The sequence below is a fragment of the Hesperophylax consimilis genome, chromosome 27, assembly GCF_061612785.1.
Source record: "Hesperophylax consimilis isolate HC1 chromosome 27, BYU_Hcon_1.0, whole genome shotgun sequence".
Classification (NCBI taxonomy): domain Eukaryota; kingdom Metazoa; phylum Arthropoda; class Insecta; order Trichoptera; family Limnephilidae; genus Hesperophylax; species Hesperophylax consimilis.
In genome coordinates, this window is record NC_142862.1 from 24,445,339 (window position 1) to 24,468,198 (window position 22,860).

Here is a 22,860-nt window from a genome sequence, read left to right on the forward strand (position 1 = left end):
ACATTTGAAAAATCTCCACATAAATGGTATTAAAAGGTTATATTCGCATTCTTTATACTAATAATAAATAAAGTAACTAAATTGGCTAACAGTGAAACATATGCTGACCTAGAATGCGATGATATTTATACATAAAATAATAAAAACCTTTTTGTTAAATGTGAACCTGCACAAGAGTCCCAACTTTTCCCTATCGTCTGGAGCGAGTGAGACCATGGAATCCCTGATTGGGGTAAGTTTTGATGCTGAAGGTAGTATAGGGAGGGGAAGATGATGGGGTAGAGGAAGGTGGGAAAGTGGTGAAAGTGGTGAAAGTGGAATGGTGGTCTTACACCGTGGCGATACTGAGAGTATCTTCCACTCTGGAACGTGTCTCAAATATACTATACATTATTTAAATGAGTAAATTGTGAAATAATATAAATTAAAGAATAAAATATATTCGCCCACGCTGAGATTTGAACTCGTGACCTCTGGCTAGCTAATGGAGGCCGTCATTACCAACATATTATACCAAAATACTTTTCAAACAAAGTTATATACCATACATTCATAGACATAACATAAGAACGTGCAGTGAACTTAGACTACCAAAAAAGGACAAATCCAATACACAAAACTGTTGACTATACAAAGGAATGCAATATAATAATAATAATAATACTTGTTTAATTTATATAGCTCCATTTAACTATTAAGTCTGCACCAATTAATAGATTCAAGATGGATTGTAGGAGCCATATTAATTTTAAAAAACAAGGTGTAATAATGTAATTGTATGTTAGTTACAATCAATCAACCATTTGTACTTAAAATTCATTAATAATATATACCACTCTGCCACTGAGATCGTCAAATCATTAAATAAACAATCTTTTTATAGGATAATTCAATATTAACGTTCCTTCGTTTAGCAGTGATTTTATAGACTTATATCCCATAGTTGCCAGATGATACACGACTAATTATTATAAAGCTGTGTGCCGTATAGTACCTTCTTTACGTGCGCATACGCTAAGTCACTTAAGTGAACGGTCATAAAAAATCATAATAAGTTACTTTTCTGAAAGGGGGCGGTTCCTGCATGACTTTGCGCAAGCGCGAGATCGACAGGGTTGACCAAAATTTAAAAAAAAAATGAAGGTTATACACATCAATTTAATATATCCTTGATTACCAGTTGAGACCGTTATCTTTTTATTTGATATATGTTTTATGTCTCAATTAGATTTGTTAGTATTTATTTATTTATTAACGGACATCGTCCAAATTACAAAATAATAACACGAATACAATAAAATGAAAAATACAGGAGTAGACAAAGGTACATGAAAGCAAAGACATAAGGCAGATATAATATAAGAAAATAAAATGACAAGTCGAATCAAGTCAAGATTACGCCGTGGGTCAGGACCACGGGACACTTATAATATTCCGTCACTTGTTTAGCGACCGGCAAAAATCATTCAGACTTATCCCAAAAAAGTTAAGGTTTTGACTTGTGTTGACCAGTCTACACATTCTGGACAATGGTGAATAATATCCATAATTTGTCGAATGATGGTTGAGGAAGAGCAGTTCATTATTTCTGAGTCTGTGCGAGGGGATATTGAAGGGAATGAGTTGCAGTAGAGTAGGTGAATCAATAATAACATTTATAATTTTTAAGAAGCAAATGAGGTCATTTCTTTCCCGACGGACTTCCAAAGGAGAGAGGTTTAGAGTTAGTTCAATTTCATCATATGAACATTTGCCTTTTTCTAATCCTAGCCTCCTAGCAATCCATCTTAAGAACCGATGTTGAACAGATTCAATGCGTCGACTGTGGACAGCATAAAAAGGAGACCAGATAACACAAGCATATTCAAGATGGGGGCGAACCAAGGAGCAGTAAAGAGTTCTAAGGGTATTTACGTTTTTGAAGTCCGAAGTGATTCTAGTGATGAAACCAAGTAGTTTGATTCAATGAAATAATATTACTTAAAAATCATGGAGAGATGAACTATATACAAATAAATAATAGCCATTTTCTCAATATCACCGTGGTATTAGAAAAACATTAGCGTAAAAAAAAAATGTTTTTTAATAATTTTACCCGGTTTTGTCTATGTTTCGGTTCTCTTTTTTGAGTTGTTTTTCTGTTTTAAAAAAACTAATATCAATGAAATTGCATTGGCGTCTTATTTTTTTGTTCTTTTTTAACTTTTTAATTAACATGTTTTTAATAATATGTATGCTAGAAATGACATTCCAAGCTGAAAATTTAGGCGTTGACCCTGAAATGCCAAGCGCAAACAGCATGTCACCAAACCTCACCATTTTATTGTTTATACCGCTTCCTAGGAATTTATGTGATAACAGCGCGAATACCACCTGCCTATAACAAACGAGATCATATTTTGACCTGTTGTGAGGCTGGAGGAAGAGGAAAATTAAGAAGAATCTGGCTGTTCAGATCAAGTCATTTAAGACAGCTAAGCCATTTTAATCACCATCTCCATTTCAAATGCCGTTATTTTACCGTGCATAAAAAGCACAAGCAATGAAATAATGATAAAATGCATTTTGTCAACCCTAAATGTGTTTAGAAAGCGTGAAGAAAACTCGATAGCAGCGGCGCCAGCGGACTGGCTGGGCGCTCTAGCGGCCAAACACCGAACTAAATACTCACATTTTCATTCGGAAAATACAAACATGAAAATAACGAATCAAAGAGAACACTTAATATATTCTACAGCTAAATTATACTGTATTTTTATGTTTTAAAATCGTTTTAAGATTTATTAATATGTTTGCAGTATTTTTAAATGGTATTTTTAATTGTGTCACAATTATTAGAAAATTTTCAATGAAAAATTTTGATGGACTTGTTTACTACTAGAGATGGAGTAATTGCCCTTCGGATGTATGAATATCGATAGCTTTTCTTTAGCTGATATACTTAAATAACTAACTTTTGAAGCAAGACAAAGTGATTTTATGTTTGTTGGATTTTCGGTATAATTAAATTTTGATAATTGTTAAAGTTTATAATAATATTTTCCAAGTCAAGCTTTAGCTTAGCAATTTTAAGAAAAAAAATTATTTACATCGTACTCGTAGTTATTAATGTGTTTAAGACCCCGTAGTAAGCGTTCAAAGATAATTTGAAAGGGAGGTATGTAAATACGAATGTTGGAGTTAAGGCGATGCCATACGTAGTAATGCAAAATCATGTGTTTTTGGTTTGAAAATTTGGTCACCTAGAAATGTTTCAGATGCTTTAATTAAATAGTGCGAGTAGAATACATTCTGGCCTTTGAAATTATCGAGTATTTTTTAGATAAGTCTTTTTATAAGCCCAGAAAAAAATAATGTATAAGGCCTATGAAAACTGCTTTAAAGTTCAAAATCTCCTACTTACAAACCCATTTTCGGTTATGATTTTATTGTATAATGTGGCAAATTAAGTTATTTATAAAATGATCGAAAAAAAATTAAATATTTTTGCCTGGCAATCCACAAGATAAAATAAAAGGCATTTTTTGGCCATGTTTTTTTCTTGCATAAAACAAAACAGGCGGATGGCGTTAAGCGGGAATTTAAACCTTATCGCCATCTACGTAACGGTTGTTATTGATAACGGCTAAATTTAAAATATTACACGACGTAGTGCATCGCCTTAATTGGTTGATATTAAAAAACGTTAATAATTAAGCGAAAATGGTGAAAATATTTAGTAAAACACGATTCGTTTGAAATAGTGCAACAATCTCTCGCATTTAAAGATACATTGTAAATTTTTCATGTATATAACATATTAAATAACAGAACACAACGTGTTTTACTAAACAAAATATATTGATTTTATCTTTTAAAAAATCATATATTTTTTTGGAACTTAAAAACTAAAAAAATATTGTTAGCGAGAAAGAAATTTGTTACAAATTGGTAGAAATTGGGTAAGCGGGGGCTTAAGCCAAAAAATACTTTATAGAATGGGAAAATTTTATTTTGTTATTGTTTTTATTGCTAAGCGGATTTATGAAAGATTCGTGGGAAATTATGATAATATCACTACGAGCGGAAACTATGTCTATTACCCTAGAAATTATGGACATAAAAAGCTGTGTAAATTTCATGATATTGCAGGGTATTTGTGGCATACTTTCAGTACTGTCTCAGTGAGAGAAACCTCGGAAAACACGGATAAACTGACGGGCTTATTAATAAAACATCAACTTTAAAAAAAATTATCGATTTGCTTTCATATTAAAATTTTTTCGTTGTAATACAAAAATATGGGAACACGTATTCCGACATCACGATAATATATTCGTAATTTATAAAATTTTATCAGAAAACCTTTTAATTCATTCGTAAGGCATGCAATCCCGTTTTTAATCGGAATTATTAATATTTTGAAGAGATTCTTAATTATTTATTAATAGTCATTTTTCTCCGTGTAGCATTTAATTTGGCAGACGGGTTTGGCTACCGCCACCCCGGGAACCATTTATTAGATATCCAACACCTCTGCCATAGGTCACTCCCAAGTGGTTCGCTACGTTTGATGACTTAGCGGTGGTACCTGGGTTCATCGGGTAAGTAAGGACCTCTACCCGCCAGCTACGTGGCGTGCCAGATTGGGGTTGTTTTAGGGAGACCCTTTGACTTCTCCAACTGATATCTCTTGACCCATCGCCTTGCGCTGCATACGTACGTCATTTCTGAACATACTGATCCCTAGATTCCTACCTATCCCTCATACCTGCCCTTCCTCTTCTTACTTCCCTTAAAAAAACCTTTACGCAGCATCCCCAAAGATGACATAGGCCCTGGAGGGAAATTAATTTCCTCAGGCCTCATTGATATACCGGACGCCAGTAATATACAGACGCCAGTGATATACCGGACGCCAGATCACTCAAGCGTATTGGTGACCTTCTTCTGCTTGTCCTGCCAAACATTTTGCCAGTGACTATGGGTTTCTCCATGTTGGAGTCCTCAGTTTGGCAAACATATATATGAAAGTCTAGTGTGGATACCTAGCTCTTCCAGAATGGACACGTTTTCATCTGGCAGTCCTGAGCATTTTTCTCAAGCACCATATTTCGAGGGAATCTATCTGGCTTTCTTTCGCTGGCTCTAAGTGTTCATGTTTCTATACCGTATAAAAATATCTGAAAAATCACCGCACCGACGTAAAAGTGAAGTCTAAAAACCAGCCAGAACTTTCACGTTATACAAAATATCGATTTGCACGGCGTTCCGGCACATCCCTATCCACCCCCTTGAAGGCTGCATGTTCGGATTAGAAGAAGAAGACGTCCTAAATTGCAAATGGCCGGCTGTCATTGCGCGCTGTCAACAATGTAATCACAGTCGCTGAAATCGTCTTTAAAACACTAAATTTCGGACATATCTCGGAAAATAATCAAAAACAATTCGTTTGGATCGGTTCGAAAAACGTTTTCGCTTTAATTTCTGTTTATTTTCGTGTTGTTTGGTTGGAAAATTTCGGTCGGCTCTGTGCATCTATAAATGCGTCGCAGTGCCATGTAAACATATTGAAGGTTGAAAGGAAAACCCATTTTGAAGAGCTTTGCAGTTGTTTTTACCGAAGGTATGTCAAATATAAAAATATATTTAATAAAACGCATATTTTGCAAAGACAATTACAAAAACCCTGTTCTTGAAAATGTTTTTTTTAATTTAACGTGAAGAATGATGTTAACTTTTAGTGTCTAAAATGTTTCAATTTTCACGTTTTTTCGTGGAAATTCACAAAATACTGACAAAAATGCACTGTTCTTGTTTTAAATAACAAATTATGTAGTTTTTATGGTACCTAAAAATGCTTTTAGAGTTACCAATAATTCTTACGTAAACATTACGAAAGGTTTCATTTTGCATGAACCTAGTTTTATCCCATACATTTTAATGCACTTTTTAAATAAATTATCTATTTATTTGATACAAAACGTCTAAATATATACATATTATACCATTTTCTTTAAAATTACCTTTTTTTGCTCCTAAGTGGTATTTTTACGTCAATTATACTAATGCATTTTGTTTACTGAAAAAGTGCGCCTTCCACATAGGCAATTTACATAGCACGTAAACATACATTTTAAAAAATACTGTGTACAATATTTATCTTCATATATATTTTAGCGACGGTTGTTTCATTTAAGCGGGCCCACTTCACATTTAAACGCCGTTTCATTATAAAATTTTATATATTTGTGAATGGACAATATAGGAACAAATAATGTATTAACAGTTTATTACAAATGTAGTTTAAACAAATAATGTATTGAGAGTTTATTACAAATATTGTTTTAACAAATAATGTATTGAGAGTTTATTACAAATATTTTTTTAACAAATAATGTATTAAGAGTTTATTACAAATAGTGTTTTAACAAATAATGTATTGAGAGTTTATTACAAATGCTGTTTTAACAAATAATGTATTGAGAGTTTATTACAAATAGTGTTTTAACAAATAATGTATTGAGAGTTTATTACAAATGCTGTTTTAACAAATAATGTATTGAGAGTTTATTACAAATGTTGTTTTAACAAATAATGTATTGAGAGTTTATTACAAATGCTGTTTTAACAAATAATGTATTGAGAGTTTATTACAAATGTTGTTTTAACAAATAACGACACGATAGTTTATTACAAATTATGTATTGGGAGTTTATTAAAAATAAACCTTTCTGGATATTTTATGTTGAGTTTTGACGCTTCCCGAGATCCAATCAAGCTGAAACTCACAGATAGTCTCGTTGTCGGTGACAATGCTTTCTACTAACGGACATATGCGCATTTTTCTGAAATTGGATTATATTACAGCAGTTAATACACGAAATAAATGTCTGTCGTATCCAATTGGGCTTTGGCTCAGTTGTTAGCCCAATTGACTCTAATCCCTGTAGAGAAAAGTTAATATCCAAAAAATCAGTAATTTCCAAAAAAATAAATATATTTATTAATTAAAATATATTGTATTAAAAAAAAAACAGGAATTGAACCCGCACCTTCTGATGTCCGGTCAGGTGCTCTGGACCACTGAGCTACGTCGGCTTATTTCCAACACGCCAAATAATTCAATATGTACTAGTACTTCAATCAACAATTACTGCTTATTATATTTTTTCACCTGTAAACAACCAACTTTATTTCAGAAGGTGCGGGTTCAATTCTCGTCGGTGGTATTTATTGTTATTCGAGAGATATTTTCAATTTGTATGGATATTTGAGGCGACTAATTATTGCTTATAATTATTTGTTATCTTTTGTGCTATGCATAAAAACCCACGTCTTATCATTAAAAAAAATAAGGCTGACTTTATTTATTATTTTATTGAGTTTCACAGATTATTTTTACGCACGTGTATTGAATTTGGTCATTGAACTTTTAAGCATTTAATGTTAAGATTCACTTCACTGGGTTATAAAATAAACAGGTACTGACAGTATCTCCACTGCAGTTGAATTCTCCTGCCAAAACAGATATTTTCCCAGCAGTTATAGTCGCCAAATGTGAATGCCAAAACTCTCCCACCATTATGCACTTTAACCGTAGATAATAGAAATAAATTAATATGATATGGCATAGAAGCTCGCCGGCTGAGCAACGACCAAACTGCGCGACAAATTAAAGCGGTTTATCAATTATGATTATGTTTTGTGTGTGTATGGGTGAACAATTTTTGCAAGACTTTAGTGCGAGCGGTTTAATATATAGTTCATGACCATCTCCCTTGTTTCTATTACCTATGTCATCAATAAATTAAATAAAGTGTGTTGATACATAACAATTATAAAAGGTTTTCCGATTCACTTGATCGTGTCTGGATATATTGTTTCACTTGATCGTTCTTAGATATAGATATACTGATTAACTTGATCGTACCAAGATATACTTATTCATTTAATATTGCCAAGATGCACTGATTCACTTGATAGCGCGTAGATATATTGATTAACTTGATCATGGCTTGATCTACTGATTCATCTGAGCGTGCCTAGATATACTTCTTCACTTGATCGTTCCTAGATACACTGCTTCATTTGACCGTGCTCAGATATACTGATTCAATCGATCGTGCTTAGATAAAGATATACTGTTGAACTTGATCGTGCCAAGATATATATATTGTAAAACAAAAACACAGTATAATGGGTATAGCTTAAGCGTACATCCTATTTCTTACAGCTAACCCAATTCACAAGAACTAGAGTACTTGTCAGTTCTATAAATAAACACAGTACAAAGGGTATAGCTTAAGCGTAAATCTTATCTCTTACAGCTAATCCAATTCACAAGAATTAGAGTACTTGTCAGGTCTATAAATAAACAAAATACAAAGCGTATAGCTTAAGTGTACATCCTATTTCTTACAGCTAACCCAATTGCCATCAAGTTAATCAATATATCTAGGCACTGAATCAGTGCATCTCGACACCATTATATGATATATATATTGTAAAAAATAAACACAGTATAATGGGTACAGCTTGAGCGTTCATCCTTTTTCTTATAGCTAACCCAATTCACAAAAACTAGAGTACTTGTCAGGTCTATAAATAAACGCCGTTTAAGCTATTGCCTTTTGTACTTATACTTATTACTTATATCTTTTTTAATTTGAATTTGAATCTGATGTGCTGCTTAAAAAGAGGATTTTCAATCATGAAATTGCTTTCAGTAAATGAAAACACCTTCCAGCAAGAAACTTTAATTAAAAATAATCGATCAATTATTTATGGAGAGTGGATGCTTCTGTTGTTAGCACGCAACCATCGTAAAAACAGCCTATACTTGGTTTATCAAAAGAGAATTATTCCTAAAACTAATGTAACTAAAATTACATGGCCTCTGTATGGATCATTAACCCTTCGGGCTAATTTATTCACTTTTGGAAACAATTCATATGGTCTCGTAGAGTTCGTTTTCTCCCTTACTGTCGTGGTGAGGAATATGATCTAAATGGTATCAGAAAGCTAAAACATCATTCTTTATATTCAAATTTTGCCATTGATTTAACAAGCGTTGTTTCCTAACCAGTACCTACACGTGACACTCGACTGAACGCCTTGTTTAAAGTTCCGAAATCTGCGAACAATTATTTCGTAAACTCGCCTATTCAAAGATTACACAGATTTGGTAATAAGTATAGTTCAATCGATGTTTACCGCTGCTAATCAGTGTCAAAATTTAAACTCAGCTTAATGGAATGTTTACATTGATATAAATCTTTTTCCATTAGAGCTTTTGTCGATTCTTATCCTAATATTGCGTAATAGAGATTGTTAATTATGTTACATAGTTTATAGGCTAAAGTGAATAACAATTTCACACTTTTTTTATTCAATTGATTTGTAGAATATTGGCATATCATCTATTTTTATTTATCTTACCTAAATTCCATGTTACCTACGTTTCGTAAACTCTTATATTCCATATTATATATATTTTGCTTACCTATGCATTGTTAAATTTTATATTTTATTTAATCTGTATATTCTTATAAATTATATAAACTTTTTATTTTTATTGTATTTAAAAAAAATTGCATTGTGTGTAAAAGCCCTATGGGCGTTTAAATGAAATAAATAAATAAATCTCGAAGTTAACCGCAGGAGATTTAAAATGTGTTACTTTATGAAACCAATGGGTTTACTGCGGCGCAAGGCGATGAGTCGAGAGACTAGTTAGAGAGGTCAAAAGGACTTCCCAAACCAGCCTCTCCCTGTTGGGCACGCGCATCCTGAACACACCTCACCCCATGAACCCGGGCACTCCTGCTAAATCATTAAACTAAGCCAACCACTTGGGGTGACCTATGGAAGAGATTTTGGGTTAAATTAATGGTTCCTGGGGCGGCGGTACCAAACCCGCCTCCATATTGAAATTGTTTATGTCTTATAATAAAATTTGAAAGTTTAAAAAAAAACAGTTTTAAAAATATCGAAATAATCCATTTGTTTGGATTTTAATGCAGAGCGCAAATACTCTGACCTTCTGACAGAATATGTCTAAGGCGCGAGGGATTGATAATATTTGTAATCATATAGATATCAAATTGTGATTTATTATAATAATTATATGGTGTAAGGATATGTAAAAATTTAATGAAATCACATCAATATCACAAATTTTATGATACAAGAATATGATAAGAGAATTTTTATGTTGTCATTTCGGAACCGCAAATATTGTTGTAATTCAAATCAGTCTTATTCCTAAATATAACTAGCTGTACCCCGCCACGGGTTGCTGTGACGTCTGTCTATGCAGGTGGAGAACCAGTAGAGCATGTTGCTCTTACGTCCAAAACATGATTTTACCTGTCACATATGAAATTTATAAAATGTAGGTTGTATATAAAACACGGTTCCATGATAACTCAACACAGTTAAAATTCAACACACCTTTAAAAAGTGATATAAAGTCATTAGAAAGATGAAAAAAAAAAAATCTAACCTAACCTACTTAACCCAGTTAATAAAGTTTTTGATTCATCACTTTCTATGACTTTATATAACTTTTTAAAGATGTGATGAATTATCATTTTGATGATTTATCCGGTGATCTAAAAACACATGTATTCAAATACAAAGTTGTGTCAAAATTTCAAAGCAAACGGTGAAGAATTTTTGTTGTTTGTTTTTGGGGTGTTATGCCGTGTTGCGCTAACTCCTTCTTTAGCCGACGTTTCGGACAGCGTTGCAGTGTCCATCATCAGGGCAGATCCGGTAGATCCGAAGATGTGTAAATTTTGGTTGTCGAGTTTGTGCTTATTTATTTGTGGCCTGGGCCCGTCCAAGTGCGAAATGCCAACGGAAGTGGCGACATCTTGTGGCGAATTCTGAAAGCACAGTATTTATGTTAGCCTAATTGCCACTTCCGAAATGCGAAATGCCACTTCCGTTGGCATTTCGCACTTGGACGGGCCCAGGCCACAAATAAATAAGCACAAACTCGACAGCCAAAATTTACACATCTTCGGATCTACCGGATCTGCCCTGATGATGGACACTGCAACGCTGTCCGAAACGTCGGCTAAAGAAGGAGTTAGCGCAACACGGCATAACACCCCAAAAACAAACAACAAAAATGCTTTTGGCGGTGAAAATCTAAAAACTTACCAAACGGTGAATAACTTTCTGAGATTTCAAATGAAACAAACGAAAATTTACATTGTTATTTTAACACATTTATTTACTTTTTTTATTTTTTTATTTAGTTACTTTTTTAAATAATTAGGTACATTTTTGTATGGCACATGAAATAAAATATATATATAAAATTAAAACAGATCGTTGAAGTCCTCCTCACTAGGAGATCCTGTGCTGAGGGGGACTTTATATGTTAGTATACGTTTTCAGCAACTAAGATGATGTTTTAAATATATTAGCTAGTTCTTCTTCCGATATTTCCTTAAGCCAAGATTTGATGTCCTTAATGTGGTTATTTTTCGTATTCTTTTGTTTGATGTTGAGAGGGAGTTTATTATATAATTTAATTGCTAAAAATTCAGAGTTTCTTTGTCCAAAGGTAGAATTACATTTAGGAATATTTAGCATGTCTGTTTGCTTGGCTCTGGTTTTATGATCGTGAGAGGGGTTTGCCTCTGGTTTATTTTTTAAGTGATGAACTAGAATATTTTAAGCATAGATTTTTTGTAAACTTGGAACATCAAACAGATTAAAAATATCAGTAGTTGGCGTCCTTACGGGAAGCTTTAATATGGTCTTTATGATCCAATTTTGAGTTTTCTTTAGTATGGCATTATTTATTTTTTATTAAAACACAAATAATTTTGTTTACATCACTTTATTTCGATACAAAATCTCAACATGTTTCATGAACCAAGTTCACTTCATCAGGAGTATACTTGTGCTCCTGATGAAGTTTCTTTAGTAGTTTAATATGGTTTGATGATGCTGAGCCCCATTCTATTATTCCATATTCCAGTAGAGAGTGGCATAGAGCATTCAACACTTTTCCCAAACGACTGGTGTTGTTTTTGTGAACGATAGAAATATTGATATAATTTCGTGTTAGTTAAAAAAATACCAGTCTCGTTTTGTATACACCTAGAAAAGTATAAACGACGAAAATTCCCATATCGTTTTTGTAAACATCAAAAGACCGGTAGCGGTTTGTTTGTACTCAAAAAAAAAAACAAATATCGTTTCGTTTGAATGACAAAAAGATCAACTAATTTAGTGTAATCGTCAAAAACGGATGTCGTTTTGTGGAAACGACAAACAGACATATCTAAATTGTTTGGTGTTAACAGCGACAAAAGATACCGATTTCGCTTAATGTGAGTGACAAAAAGAATGTATCGTATCGTGTGAACAATAAAATACCCAAATTGTTTACTTTGAACGACAAGAAAGCCGATATCGTTTCGTATAAATGATAAAAACTGACATTTTTTAGTATGAAAAACTGCCAATAATTTCATGTCATTTAAACGTACCCTAAACGCAAGTTTCACAACATTTCCACCTCAACTCAAACACGAGCAATACGAATTATAATCAAAATTTCCGTATTTACATGCACCACAAAATCAACACACACGAATGAAAGCTAATTTGCAAATAGAGTAACTAATCCAACATTAATTACCCTGAAAACATAATTAACTTCAAATAGATCTATCCCTTTCTACTTTCTTATCCATCACATATCTTGTCAATAAATAAATCGTAGATTATTTTTGACCATAATTATAATACTTTACAATAGACGGGTTGTTTCAGAAAATTTGAACAATTTTTTTTTTTTTTTATATATTCAATAATATTGTTATTGGGTTTATAAAAACAGTTTATTTTTAAACAAGTTCTGCTGTGTAATTATTATAACGCGTGACAGTTTGATAATGCCTTCAGAAGGCGAAACAGCTGTCACGCGTAATAATAATTACACAGCAGAACTTGTTTAAAAATAAACTGTTTTTATATACCCAATATAACCTATTATAACAATTTTATTGCATATATAAAAAATAAAAATTAAAATGGAGTTCTACAAATTAAACTTAACAACAATAAATAAATGAACAATTTTTCAAATTTCAAGTTCTTTAAAAGTTCTTTTCAGGTTCTGTTATTATTTCAGTTCTGTCAAGTAACTGGCCTATAATGATATAATAACAGAACTTGAATAGGACTTCTATGAAACAACCCGTCTTAAATCTCATGTTTAAACCATTTTTGATTCCAGTCTTCCACTGTTGATTTTGGCAGCCACTTCTGGTCAGGACCCCCCAATTACCTGAAACAGTTTGTGTATTGTTATGCCATTCTAATTGAGTGAATTGATGTTTCCAGGACGATCTCCACGAGCAGCCGTGGCACCCTTCAAGCTTCCTCACCGCTTCAGGATGTCGGGCGAGCGCTCGCACGATCCTAACTCCTCCGCGGAGAACCTGCTTACCACGCCCGGGGACAACTCGAACGGTGACTTCTTTTTATCAACATTATCATCCGGAGACAATTGAGCTCTTTGTAGCACCCCTAATGTATTAAGGAAGCAATTAAAAAATTAATGAATTAAAAATTAAAGAATGAAGCAATCATATTCAGGAATTAGTTTCTTAGAACAGGCACTGCCTTGTCAGAAACTAGTGTTTACCAGTCCATAATGTATTCAAGCCTGCATTGCAGCTTATCATTGATGTACGTTGTACTTCATTTTATTACATGTTTTGTGGACACATCCAATATCTTATTATATTATTTGGCTTAATTTGTTGCTTATAAGTTTTCTGTATCAAATTTACAACAATAAATAAATAGAATCATAGAACAAAGAATCCAATAATTGAGAATCATAGAATCAATGAATAAAAGAACCAAAGAATCATAGAATTAATTAATTAATGCTTTATTGAATGAATGAATCAATGAGTCAATGAATCCATGAATCAAAGTATCTTCGGATCGATGAATCAAGGAATTAAAGAATCAAAGAATCTATGAATCAATGGATCAATGAATTAAATAATCAGTTAATCAATATATCAAAGAATTGATGAATCAATTAGTTAATTAATTAATGAAGTAATGAGTCAACGAATAAATGAATCAATTTTTCAATGAATCAACTTCTTCAACGTTTTCCTAACTGTCATTTTTGTAGAAATAAAGAAGTTTTCACGATCTGTAATAATGATGTTTACTTCTTTGTTCTAGGGATGTCGGGTTACATGAACCACGCCGGACCTAACTCTGTCCCATCTAGTCCCCCGCCATCATACCAACATGTGCTTGAAGAGGTAATTAATGGTGATGATTGATTTGATGTTAGATTACGTATTGGTCTAGCTTTATTCAATTTGCTCATTTGAATCGTTTTCCATCTGAAGGGCGCTAAATGCAGGAAGAGGAACATAGGATCGGTTTGTTTCGGCTTTTTCGGTACCGAAATGACTCAGTGAGTATGCTGCCCTGTCAAGGAGGTTGCGTGTAACACAAAACCTTATAAATTTGTAGTTAAAAAACTTAAATGGATTAAATGAAAATATCAACGATCCTGATTTTAAGTAGCCTATATAGACTGAAGAATGAATAAAATAGTTTGTTTTCTACGAATAAACAGAGAACAACTCTGGAAGCCTCGTGTTTCGATTTGGTACTTGGTACATTATTATACTCATTAAGTCAGATGCATCCATTGAGTCATTAACTAATTTGAATAAAAATACCAAATCGCTTATGGTTCTTCTGCAAGATGAGTCTGTTAAATCATGTAATTTCATTAAATTAACATAATTAAATTGTTTTATTAGTATGGATATTTTTAAGTTGGATGAAATTATAGGGATAAATCGCTACATAGCCTTTGGAGTGGAAATTAATGAAATTCTTTGTTTTCGAAGAATAAACAAAGAAAAACTCTGGAAATCTCGTGTTTTGATTTGATACTCGGAACGTTATTAGCTTTATTAAGTCAATAACTAATTTTTATAAAAGTACCAAATCGTTATGGTTCTTCTGCTAGAAATTTCGGTTAAATCATGTAATTTCATTAAATTAACATATTAATTGGTTTAATGGGTATGGCTAGTTTGAAATTGATGACATTATAGGGATTAATTGTTTCAGTCACGTGTACGTCGTTGACCTCATTCCGTTTATCGTGTAAAAATTATACACCAACCTAGTTTTCTAGAAACCAATGACATAGTTAAAGGTTGAAACAGAACAGTTAATGCGCATAAAATATATTTTGATCCCTACTATGACATCTTATATACAGGGTGTTAAGATACGTACTTGACTTACTTCCAGTGATTTCTGACATTATTGGGAGTAAAAAATGCAAATGAAATGATGGTCTCCTGTGACTTTTTGGATCCTTTTTTTTTTCAAACATTTTTCAGATTTTTTTTTTTATTTTTTTTTTTTTAAACTTCCTATATATATATATATATAAATATATTAAAATTAAAGTTTTTATGTTTGTCCCGTATGAGTTCCTATTCCATTCATCCGATTGCGTTGAATTTTTATTTTACTTCGTTACTATTATTATTCTGGGAGTGTTTAGAGTGTGCTTTGAACGGTAGAAGATCTTAACGCTTTATCTCTGCACTGGAACGAAATACGGAGTCCAATTAAACTCGACATAATGTATTTTTTAACAGTAACAATGTGATTTTCATGAAACTACTTTATAATAACCTCAAAACTTTATCCAAATAATTTATAAGTCCCCGAGCAATGCCGGGTGCACGCCAGCTAGTGACATTATAAAAATATTAACAATATGTTGAAACAGAAAAGTTCAAGCGCATAAAATATATTATAATCTCTGCTATGACATTAAACATAAAATCCGATTAAAGCTAGTATTGATCTAGACAAATGTTATGAAATGTTCAACGGTTGATATACAAAGTATGAAAAGATCACCAAGAGACAAAAAACAGCCCTCATATCTTTACAGGAGGTTTTTTGCTGGTTTCGATCCAAAAGGTCAACTACCAGACATCATCGCATCGTTCCACTTACGTCACAGTTTCCATTGCTTACTTTAAAAATACTCGTACATTACAAATGATTACTCCTCATTTTATATAAGACGAGGATAATGAGCTTATTTATGATGGCTTTTTCGACAATTTCGTGGTAATACAATGTTCACAACTAACCCAAAATCACATCCTTTTATAGAAAGTTTTTTCGGTATATTTATTGATTTATTTATTTATTAATTTTCGGGAAATCGACAGTTTACATTTAATCAGATTTTTACATAAGTATTATATGGCCAACATAAAACCAATTATGGATTTCCTCCTTGTGACTTTACCTCTACTGAGACAGCATAATATGGAATAGGTAAATTAAATTTGTAAGAAAGATGTATACAAAACAAAAAGATGGAGAGAGGTTGTAGATATAAATCATATCATAATAGAGATATGAACAATAGACACGTAAACATTATTCACAAACCATCAGAGAAATATTATTTTATGGACCTCTTGTATTTGGTAAGTTCGCAAATAATAATATCAACTTTGGATAATACGCCTTTGTAATTGTTGCATAGTCTGTTTAGGCAAGAATTCTGTTTAGAGTTTGTTTTGTATTATATTTAAACGTATGTCTTCAATTTATACACATTAGTGTACTCCCATTGCTCTGATTACTTCGATATTGAACGCCATTTGACAATTGATTAAGTCAAATTTAAACAGAAGGGGCATTACTAATAAACGTGTTTTACATATTACACAACTGCAAACAATCATTTATGTAGGGTCAATAGTTGTTTAAATATTTTTTTTATTATTACCTAGTTTAAAATTTAAAACATGTTTATTAGTAGGAGTAACAAAAAAATGTTAAAGGGCTCATTATTTGCTATACATTAAAATTAAAATGTGCCACCCACGAACAAAGACACTATGTACTACAACAGCCCGAAATAACACCAATACATAATAAAATCGAACAAAAGTTTTAGTTTGGTTCAAAACCTATCTACACAATTTTTCCAGAACTTAATAATATCAAATCAATTCAAACAAGACGCAGTCCTATTTAGGTAGATTATTGTGTGATATCATTTTTTGTATCCTTATTACCGGTAAACTGAATAGAAAGAAAAATTAAGTAAAACATTTATGTTTGTGTTATATTCTCAATTGCAGACGCGCCTCGCTGCCCTCAGCGAGAGTAATCGCACGCCCAACAAGTCGCACCGCCACCACCTTCTGCCACGCCAAGCCAGCGCTGACTCTGTCAGCATCAACTCCAGCAGCTGCCACTCCTCGCCTAACAACCTGACCGCCACGGCCACGCGTGCCCGCCTCTCCCGACGCTCGCACACGCTGTCCAGCAACGACTCGGTCAGCGTCACCGTGGACAGGGACACGGAGTGCGAGAAACACATCGCTAAAGGTATGGGATATTGACTGTGTTAAGTATCTTGACATCAACGGCCACGCGTGCCCACCTCTCCCGACGCTCGCACACGCTGTCCAGCAACGACTCTGTCAGCGTCACCGTGGACAGGGACACGGAGTGCGAGAAACACATCGCTAAAGTTATGGGATATTGACTGTGTTAAGTATCTTGACATCAACGGCCACGCGTGTCTGTCTCTCTCGACGCTCGCACACACTGTCCATTAACGACTCGGTCAGCGTCACCGTGGACTGGGACACGGAGTGCGAGAAACACATCGGTAAAGGTATGGGATATTGACCATGTTAGGTATCTTGACAGTCACGGCCTTGCGTGTCTGTCTCTCCTGGCACTTGCATACACTGTCAAGCAGCGACTCGGTCAGAGTAACAGTGGACAGGGACACTCGGTCAGTGTCACCATGGACAGGGACACGGAGTGCGAGAAACACATCGCTAAAGGTATGGGATATTGACTGTGTTAAGTATCTTGACATAAACGGCCACGCGTGCCCGCCTCTCCCGACGCTCGCACACGCTTTCCAGCGACGACTCGGTCAGCGTCACCGTGGACAGGGACACGGAGTGCGAGAAACACATCGCTAAAGGTATGGGATATTGACTGTGTTAAGTATCTTGACATCAACGGCCACGCGTGCCCGCCTCTCCCGACGCTCGCACACGCTTTCCAGCAACGACTCGGTCAGCGTCACCGTGGACAGGGACACGGAGTGCGAGAAACACATCGCTAAAGGTATGGTATATTGACCGTGTTAGGTATCTTGACATCCACGGCCACGCGTGCCTGTCTCTCCCGGCCTTGCACACACTCTCAAGCAATGACTTGGTCAGAGTCACAGTGGATTCGAATACGGAGTACGAGAAATACATCGCTAAAAGTATGATATATTGACCGTGTTAGGTATCTTGACATCCACGGCCTTGCGTGTCTTTCTCTCTTGTGCTCGCGCACCCGGTCCAACAATAACTCTGTCAGTCACCGAGAATAGGGACACGGAGTGCGAGAAACACATCGCTAAAGGTATGGGATATTGACCGTGTTAGGTATCTTGACAGTCACGGCCACGCGTGTCTTTCTCTCTCGTGCTCGCGCACCAGGTCCAACAATAACCCTGTCAGTCACCGAGAATAGGGACACGGAGTGCGAGAAACACATCGCTAAAGGTATGGGATATTGACCGTGTTAGGTATCTTGACAGTCACGGCCACGCGTGTCTTTCTCTCTCGTGCTCGCGCACCAGGTCCAACAATAACCCTGTCAGTCACCGAGAATAGGGACACGGAGTGCGAGAAACACATCGCTAAAGGTATGGGATATTGACCGTGTTAGGTATCTTGACAGTCACGGCCACGCGTGTCTTTCTCTCTCGTGCTCGCGCACCAGGTCCAACAATAACCCTGTCAGTCACCGAGAATAGGGACACGGAGTGCGAGAAACACATCGCGTAAGGTATGGGATACTGACCGTGTTAGGTATCTGGTCAACCACGTCCACGCGTGCCTGTCTATCCCGGCGCTCACATACCGAGCGTCACCGTGGAAAGGGGAGTGCGAGAAATATATATAAGAGTATGGGATACAAACCGTGTTAGGTGATCTAGTGTTCGATGGATCAACTCTCCGGGGTATCAAGAGTCATGTCTCTTGATTTTTTTATATTTGTCTTTCAAAATTCTCAAATAATTTTCCTGTCCCAATCTCATATTTTTTTGTTTCCAGATTTCATCATAGACCACAACTTTATTTACCGATTTTTTTTCAGGAGAATGCTGGCAGGACTTCGAGGACTTCGAGCAACAGAAGACGTCTACTGTGGCAGCGGAGGCCAACGAGTGGCCGGACTTCTCGCAGGAGCCTAATCGGGGGAAGGAGAACTTCGACTCGCAGAACGGTGGCGAAATGTGGCAGGATTACCAGGTAAGTCTTAATTGTTGCCTCCAAACCAATAAGTAAATGACTAAATGTTTGAATCATTTGTCACAATTTGAATAACTTGCATTAAACGTTACTTCTCGACTCGATTCAATTTTGATCAGACTAGTTCGGTCAATTATTAGTGACATAATACGTGTTTCATATCAATTTCAATATTGCCATACATAGTTTTGATATATTGCATTCCTCTTAGAATGCAACGGCTTATACTTGCCTGAAAGCTCCCGCCGTAGTCGTTACCACGAATTGTTCAAGATGCCACACGGCAGAACAGATGTTCCAGCACCACATAGCATGACAAGGTGCTATTGAATGAAATTTCTAAATATATTTTTCAGATATATTTTACTCATAAATTTAAACCATTTTTGAATAGCTACTTTCCCAAATGTTAATAATATTAAAATAAGAAGTCTTGTACTAAAATCGGTTGAATAATATGACGTTAAATAATTTAAAAAAAATTTTAAAATATTTCCAGGAGCCGTCAACGTCGTACGACGCCAGCTCCCGCCAGTTCGATGAGTCCAGTATCGCCACGCTGGCCATGAGCCAGTGCGGGGACCCCGACGGCGAGGACCACCGACACGAGGATATGGAAGCAGAACTGGATGAGGCGGAGTACGAGACGATTGGGGAGAGTGAGACCGAGGAGGAACGGAGGCAAGAGGAGTACGAGTGCAAGCTGAGGCAGCTGCAGCCTCTGCCAGAAGGATATATTGAGGTGAGACATGACATGCTAATGATTTTGTTCCGTTTCAACTGCTCTTAGTCAGTAATACAACCATCTTCCGCTACTGGCGTTCTATCATACTGTTCTGATGATTTTTTTCATCTAAAGCTGCGTCTTACGTAGGAGAAAGCAATACAAGAGCGATTGAAACGAAGCTCTACCTAGCGACAGGAATGGTTTTAGACTCATAACTCACATGGAAGAAACATATATGTATTTTATTGTTGTCACAAAGATTGCTCGTGAGTGGTTTATTTATGGATTGTTGCCAGCAGTTGTCAAAGTCAGAACACTATTTGCTGAAGTTTTTAAGAGCTTTCGTACTTAGAATTGCGTGAAACAATTGACGTTTTTAAATAGTATTTATCACGATTTTAATTAAGTCCACTTTGGTTATTTTATAATCCATAATATGGTTGTTTTATGATACGATACGATAACACTTCACTCTGTGTATAAACCATATTCATGAGTTCTGCTTAGTAAGAATAGTCAATTATCTAAAGACAATATAAAATACTCCTATTCAAGATCACAGCTATATTTTCAAATGCTGCATCTATTTGGGAAATCAGACCTAAACCTCTTACACATCCTGTAAAACAAGGTCATCGACTATTATTGCATGCTCTTTTGTAGATTGGAATTAATACTCTACAAAAATATACACATATTTCCCTGATAAAGGAATGAACTGAATCACTTTCTGAACCATTTTTTGCCAAATTACCTGGCCATGAAAACCCAACGATAAATTCGCTATAGCTTTGGGGACTATTGAGCAAATTCTACATTTCAATGGACAAAAAATGGTCTTCTGAGAGGAATAACTCTTGCAGCTTTTCTGCACTTAGTTTTTAGGCCATTTTACCCAATCCCACAATTTCAATAAAACATCCAAAACGAAAAGTAATATTTAAATTATAAACGATTGTTATTATTTTATTTTATTATTTTTAATTTAATAATATAATTATTTTGGTTTTTGTTATTGTTACAGCTGTTTCGGCTTTCAAGGCCATTTTTAAACTGTGGTTTTAGCCACGTTTAGATGACTTATTAATATGATTCTATTTTACCCCCTCCCAATTTAAAATGTTTGATACAGTTTTAAAATGGCCTTGAAAGCTGAAACAGCTGTTACAGTAACGAAAACAAAAAAATACTTGCAAAACTTAATAATTATATTATTAAATTTGATTTTATTAAATTTAAAAAAAAAATTAAACGGAGTTATACGAATTAAACACAAAAACAATAAATAAACGATTATTGTTATAATAATGGTATTCTGAAATTAGACCAAAAACCAAAATGATGACAACGCTGTCTTGCATGTTTAACGCCTGCCCCGTTTCCATCTTGAGATTGAACAATTTGTATTGTGTTCATTCGATTCTACGTTTTCAGGCAAGGAGGGAAGGAGATTGAATATTTATGTGTACACTCTCATGGCCTATGCTTCTTTTACCAACTTCAGTCTTTACTGTATTCGTGTATAATTTATTGAAATGTTTGAATTCACTCTGCAGGTTGCAAACAAGACCTCCAAGGAGATGTATCTAGCCATGGCAAAGGAGATGGGTATTGTGTGTCGCATGAGCGATCAGTGCCGCTGCCTGGACTGCCAGGGCGGCTACCTGGAGTGTGGCGAGGGTGAAGGCGGAGACGAGAATATAAAGACAGACGGCGGTTTGGGAGCGGGCACGCCCATGTTCGTCTCAGAGGCCTTCGGGCACGGCATGGCGCCCGCTTGCACCATCCTGTAGACTGACATCTGAAAATTTGCTAATTGATTTGATCACTCTAATGTTCTGTCTTGAACTAGACGAAGGTATAAATTTAAATTATAGCATGGTAACATCAGAAATATCGATGCCACATAATCAAAACTTTATACACCTCTGTAAATAAAGTAGTGATACTGGTGGCCAGGGGAGTATAACTCCGATCGAAAATTGGAACCGAAATATTGTGACGTCATATCATTGCCTAACTATTACACTATCCACAAATGAAAAACTCTGAAAGTCTATGGAATAAACGTTCAGAGTTTTTCATTGGTGTATAGTATAATAAGTAGGCTCCGAATGAGAATTTTACTGTCTTTATATTGTCATGTCTATGTTTTTTTAGGTCCAATTTGTTTCATACAAAACGCCCGAAGATATTGATCTAGTGAGTGATTATTTATGCTGGTGGCTTAGCGTTCGATGTGGCAGCACTGATACGTTTGGAGGGAAAACACGCCAACATCTGATGCGCTTTCAGTGTAAGTTTGAACATGCTAGAGTGGTCCGTATCGATTGTCTCCGTGAACTGTTTTTTTTCTAGCTACCAGTCTCATTGCTTTATTTATTAATTTATGAGGAATTATACATGAAACACATGATCAGCTGTCAACCACGGTGTTTGTGTTGTTATGCTTATTGGTTGATCACAATTCGATCGAAATTCAAACGTGGCGTTTAACATGGACGTCCAAATGCTTAAAAAATCAATATAATTATCATCAAATGTAAAAAAACCCATTTTTAAAAAGTTGCGTACTCTTTAAACTGTTTTATTTTTGTAAAAAACGAATTTTCAACAATTTTGCCGAAATAAAACCTCTTTCGATATAGACGTTAGAATGTTAGCTGAAAACCATACGCAATTGCAAAATACAAATATTTGATGATAGTCAATTGATTTCAATGGGTCACTTTGATCAAACGTGACGAAAAAGTA

At 34.9% G+C, this 22,860-nt stretch overlaps 1 protein-coding gene across 1 annotated transcript; it reads left to right on the forward strand.

Annotated features, from left to right (window-relative positions):
- The first annotated feature begins 5,361 nt into the window (after window positions 1–5,361).
- LOC149410808 (uncharacterized) lies at window positions 5,362–22,004 on the forward strand. Its single transcript, XM_089648346.1, has 8 exons — window positions 5,362–5,605; window positions 13,354–13,482; window positions 14,218–14,300; window positions 17,187–17,436; window positions 18,662–18,769; window positions 19,225–19,379; window positions 19,879–20,121; window positions 21,663–22,004. Exons 2-8 carry the CDS (start codon window positions 13,407–13,409, stop codon window positions 21,897–21,899), a joined length of 1,152 nt encoding a protein of 383 aa, XP_089504472.1. The 5' UTR covers window positions 5,362–5,605; window positions 13,354–13,406; the 3' UTR covers window positions 21,900–22,004.
- Window positions 22,005–22,860: the final 856 nt, after the last annotated feature.

What these genes read in the sequence shown, in the direction of transcription:
- LOC149410808 (XM_089648346.1), top strand. Translation starts at nt 13,407, where the DNA reads ATGTCGGGCGAGCGCTCGCACGATCCTAACTCCTCCGCGGAGAACCTG. An exon ending in CGAGAAACACATCGCTAAAG is followed by an intron (nt 18,770 to 19,224) that starts GTATGGGATATT and finishes ATTTTTTTTCAG; the next exon opens with GAGAATGCTGGCAGGACTTC. An exon ending in AAATGTGGCAGGATTACCAG is followed by an intron (nt 19,380 to 19,878) that starts GTAAGTCTTAAT and finishes AAATATTTCCAG; the next exon opens with GAGCCGTCAACGTCGTACGA.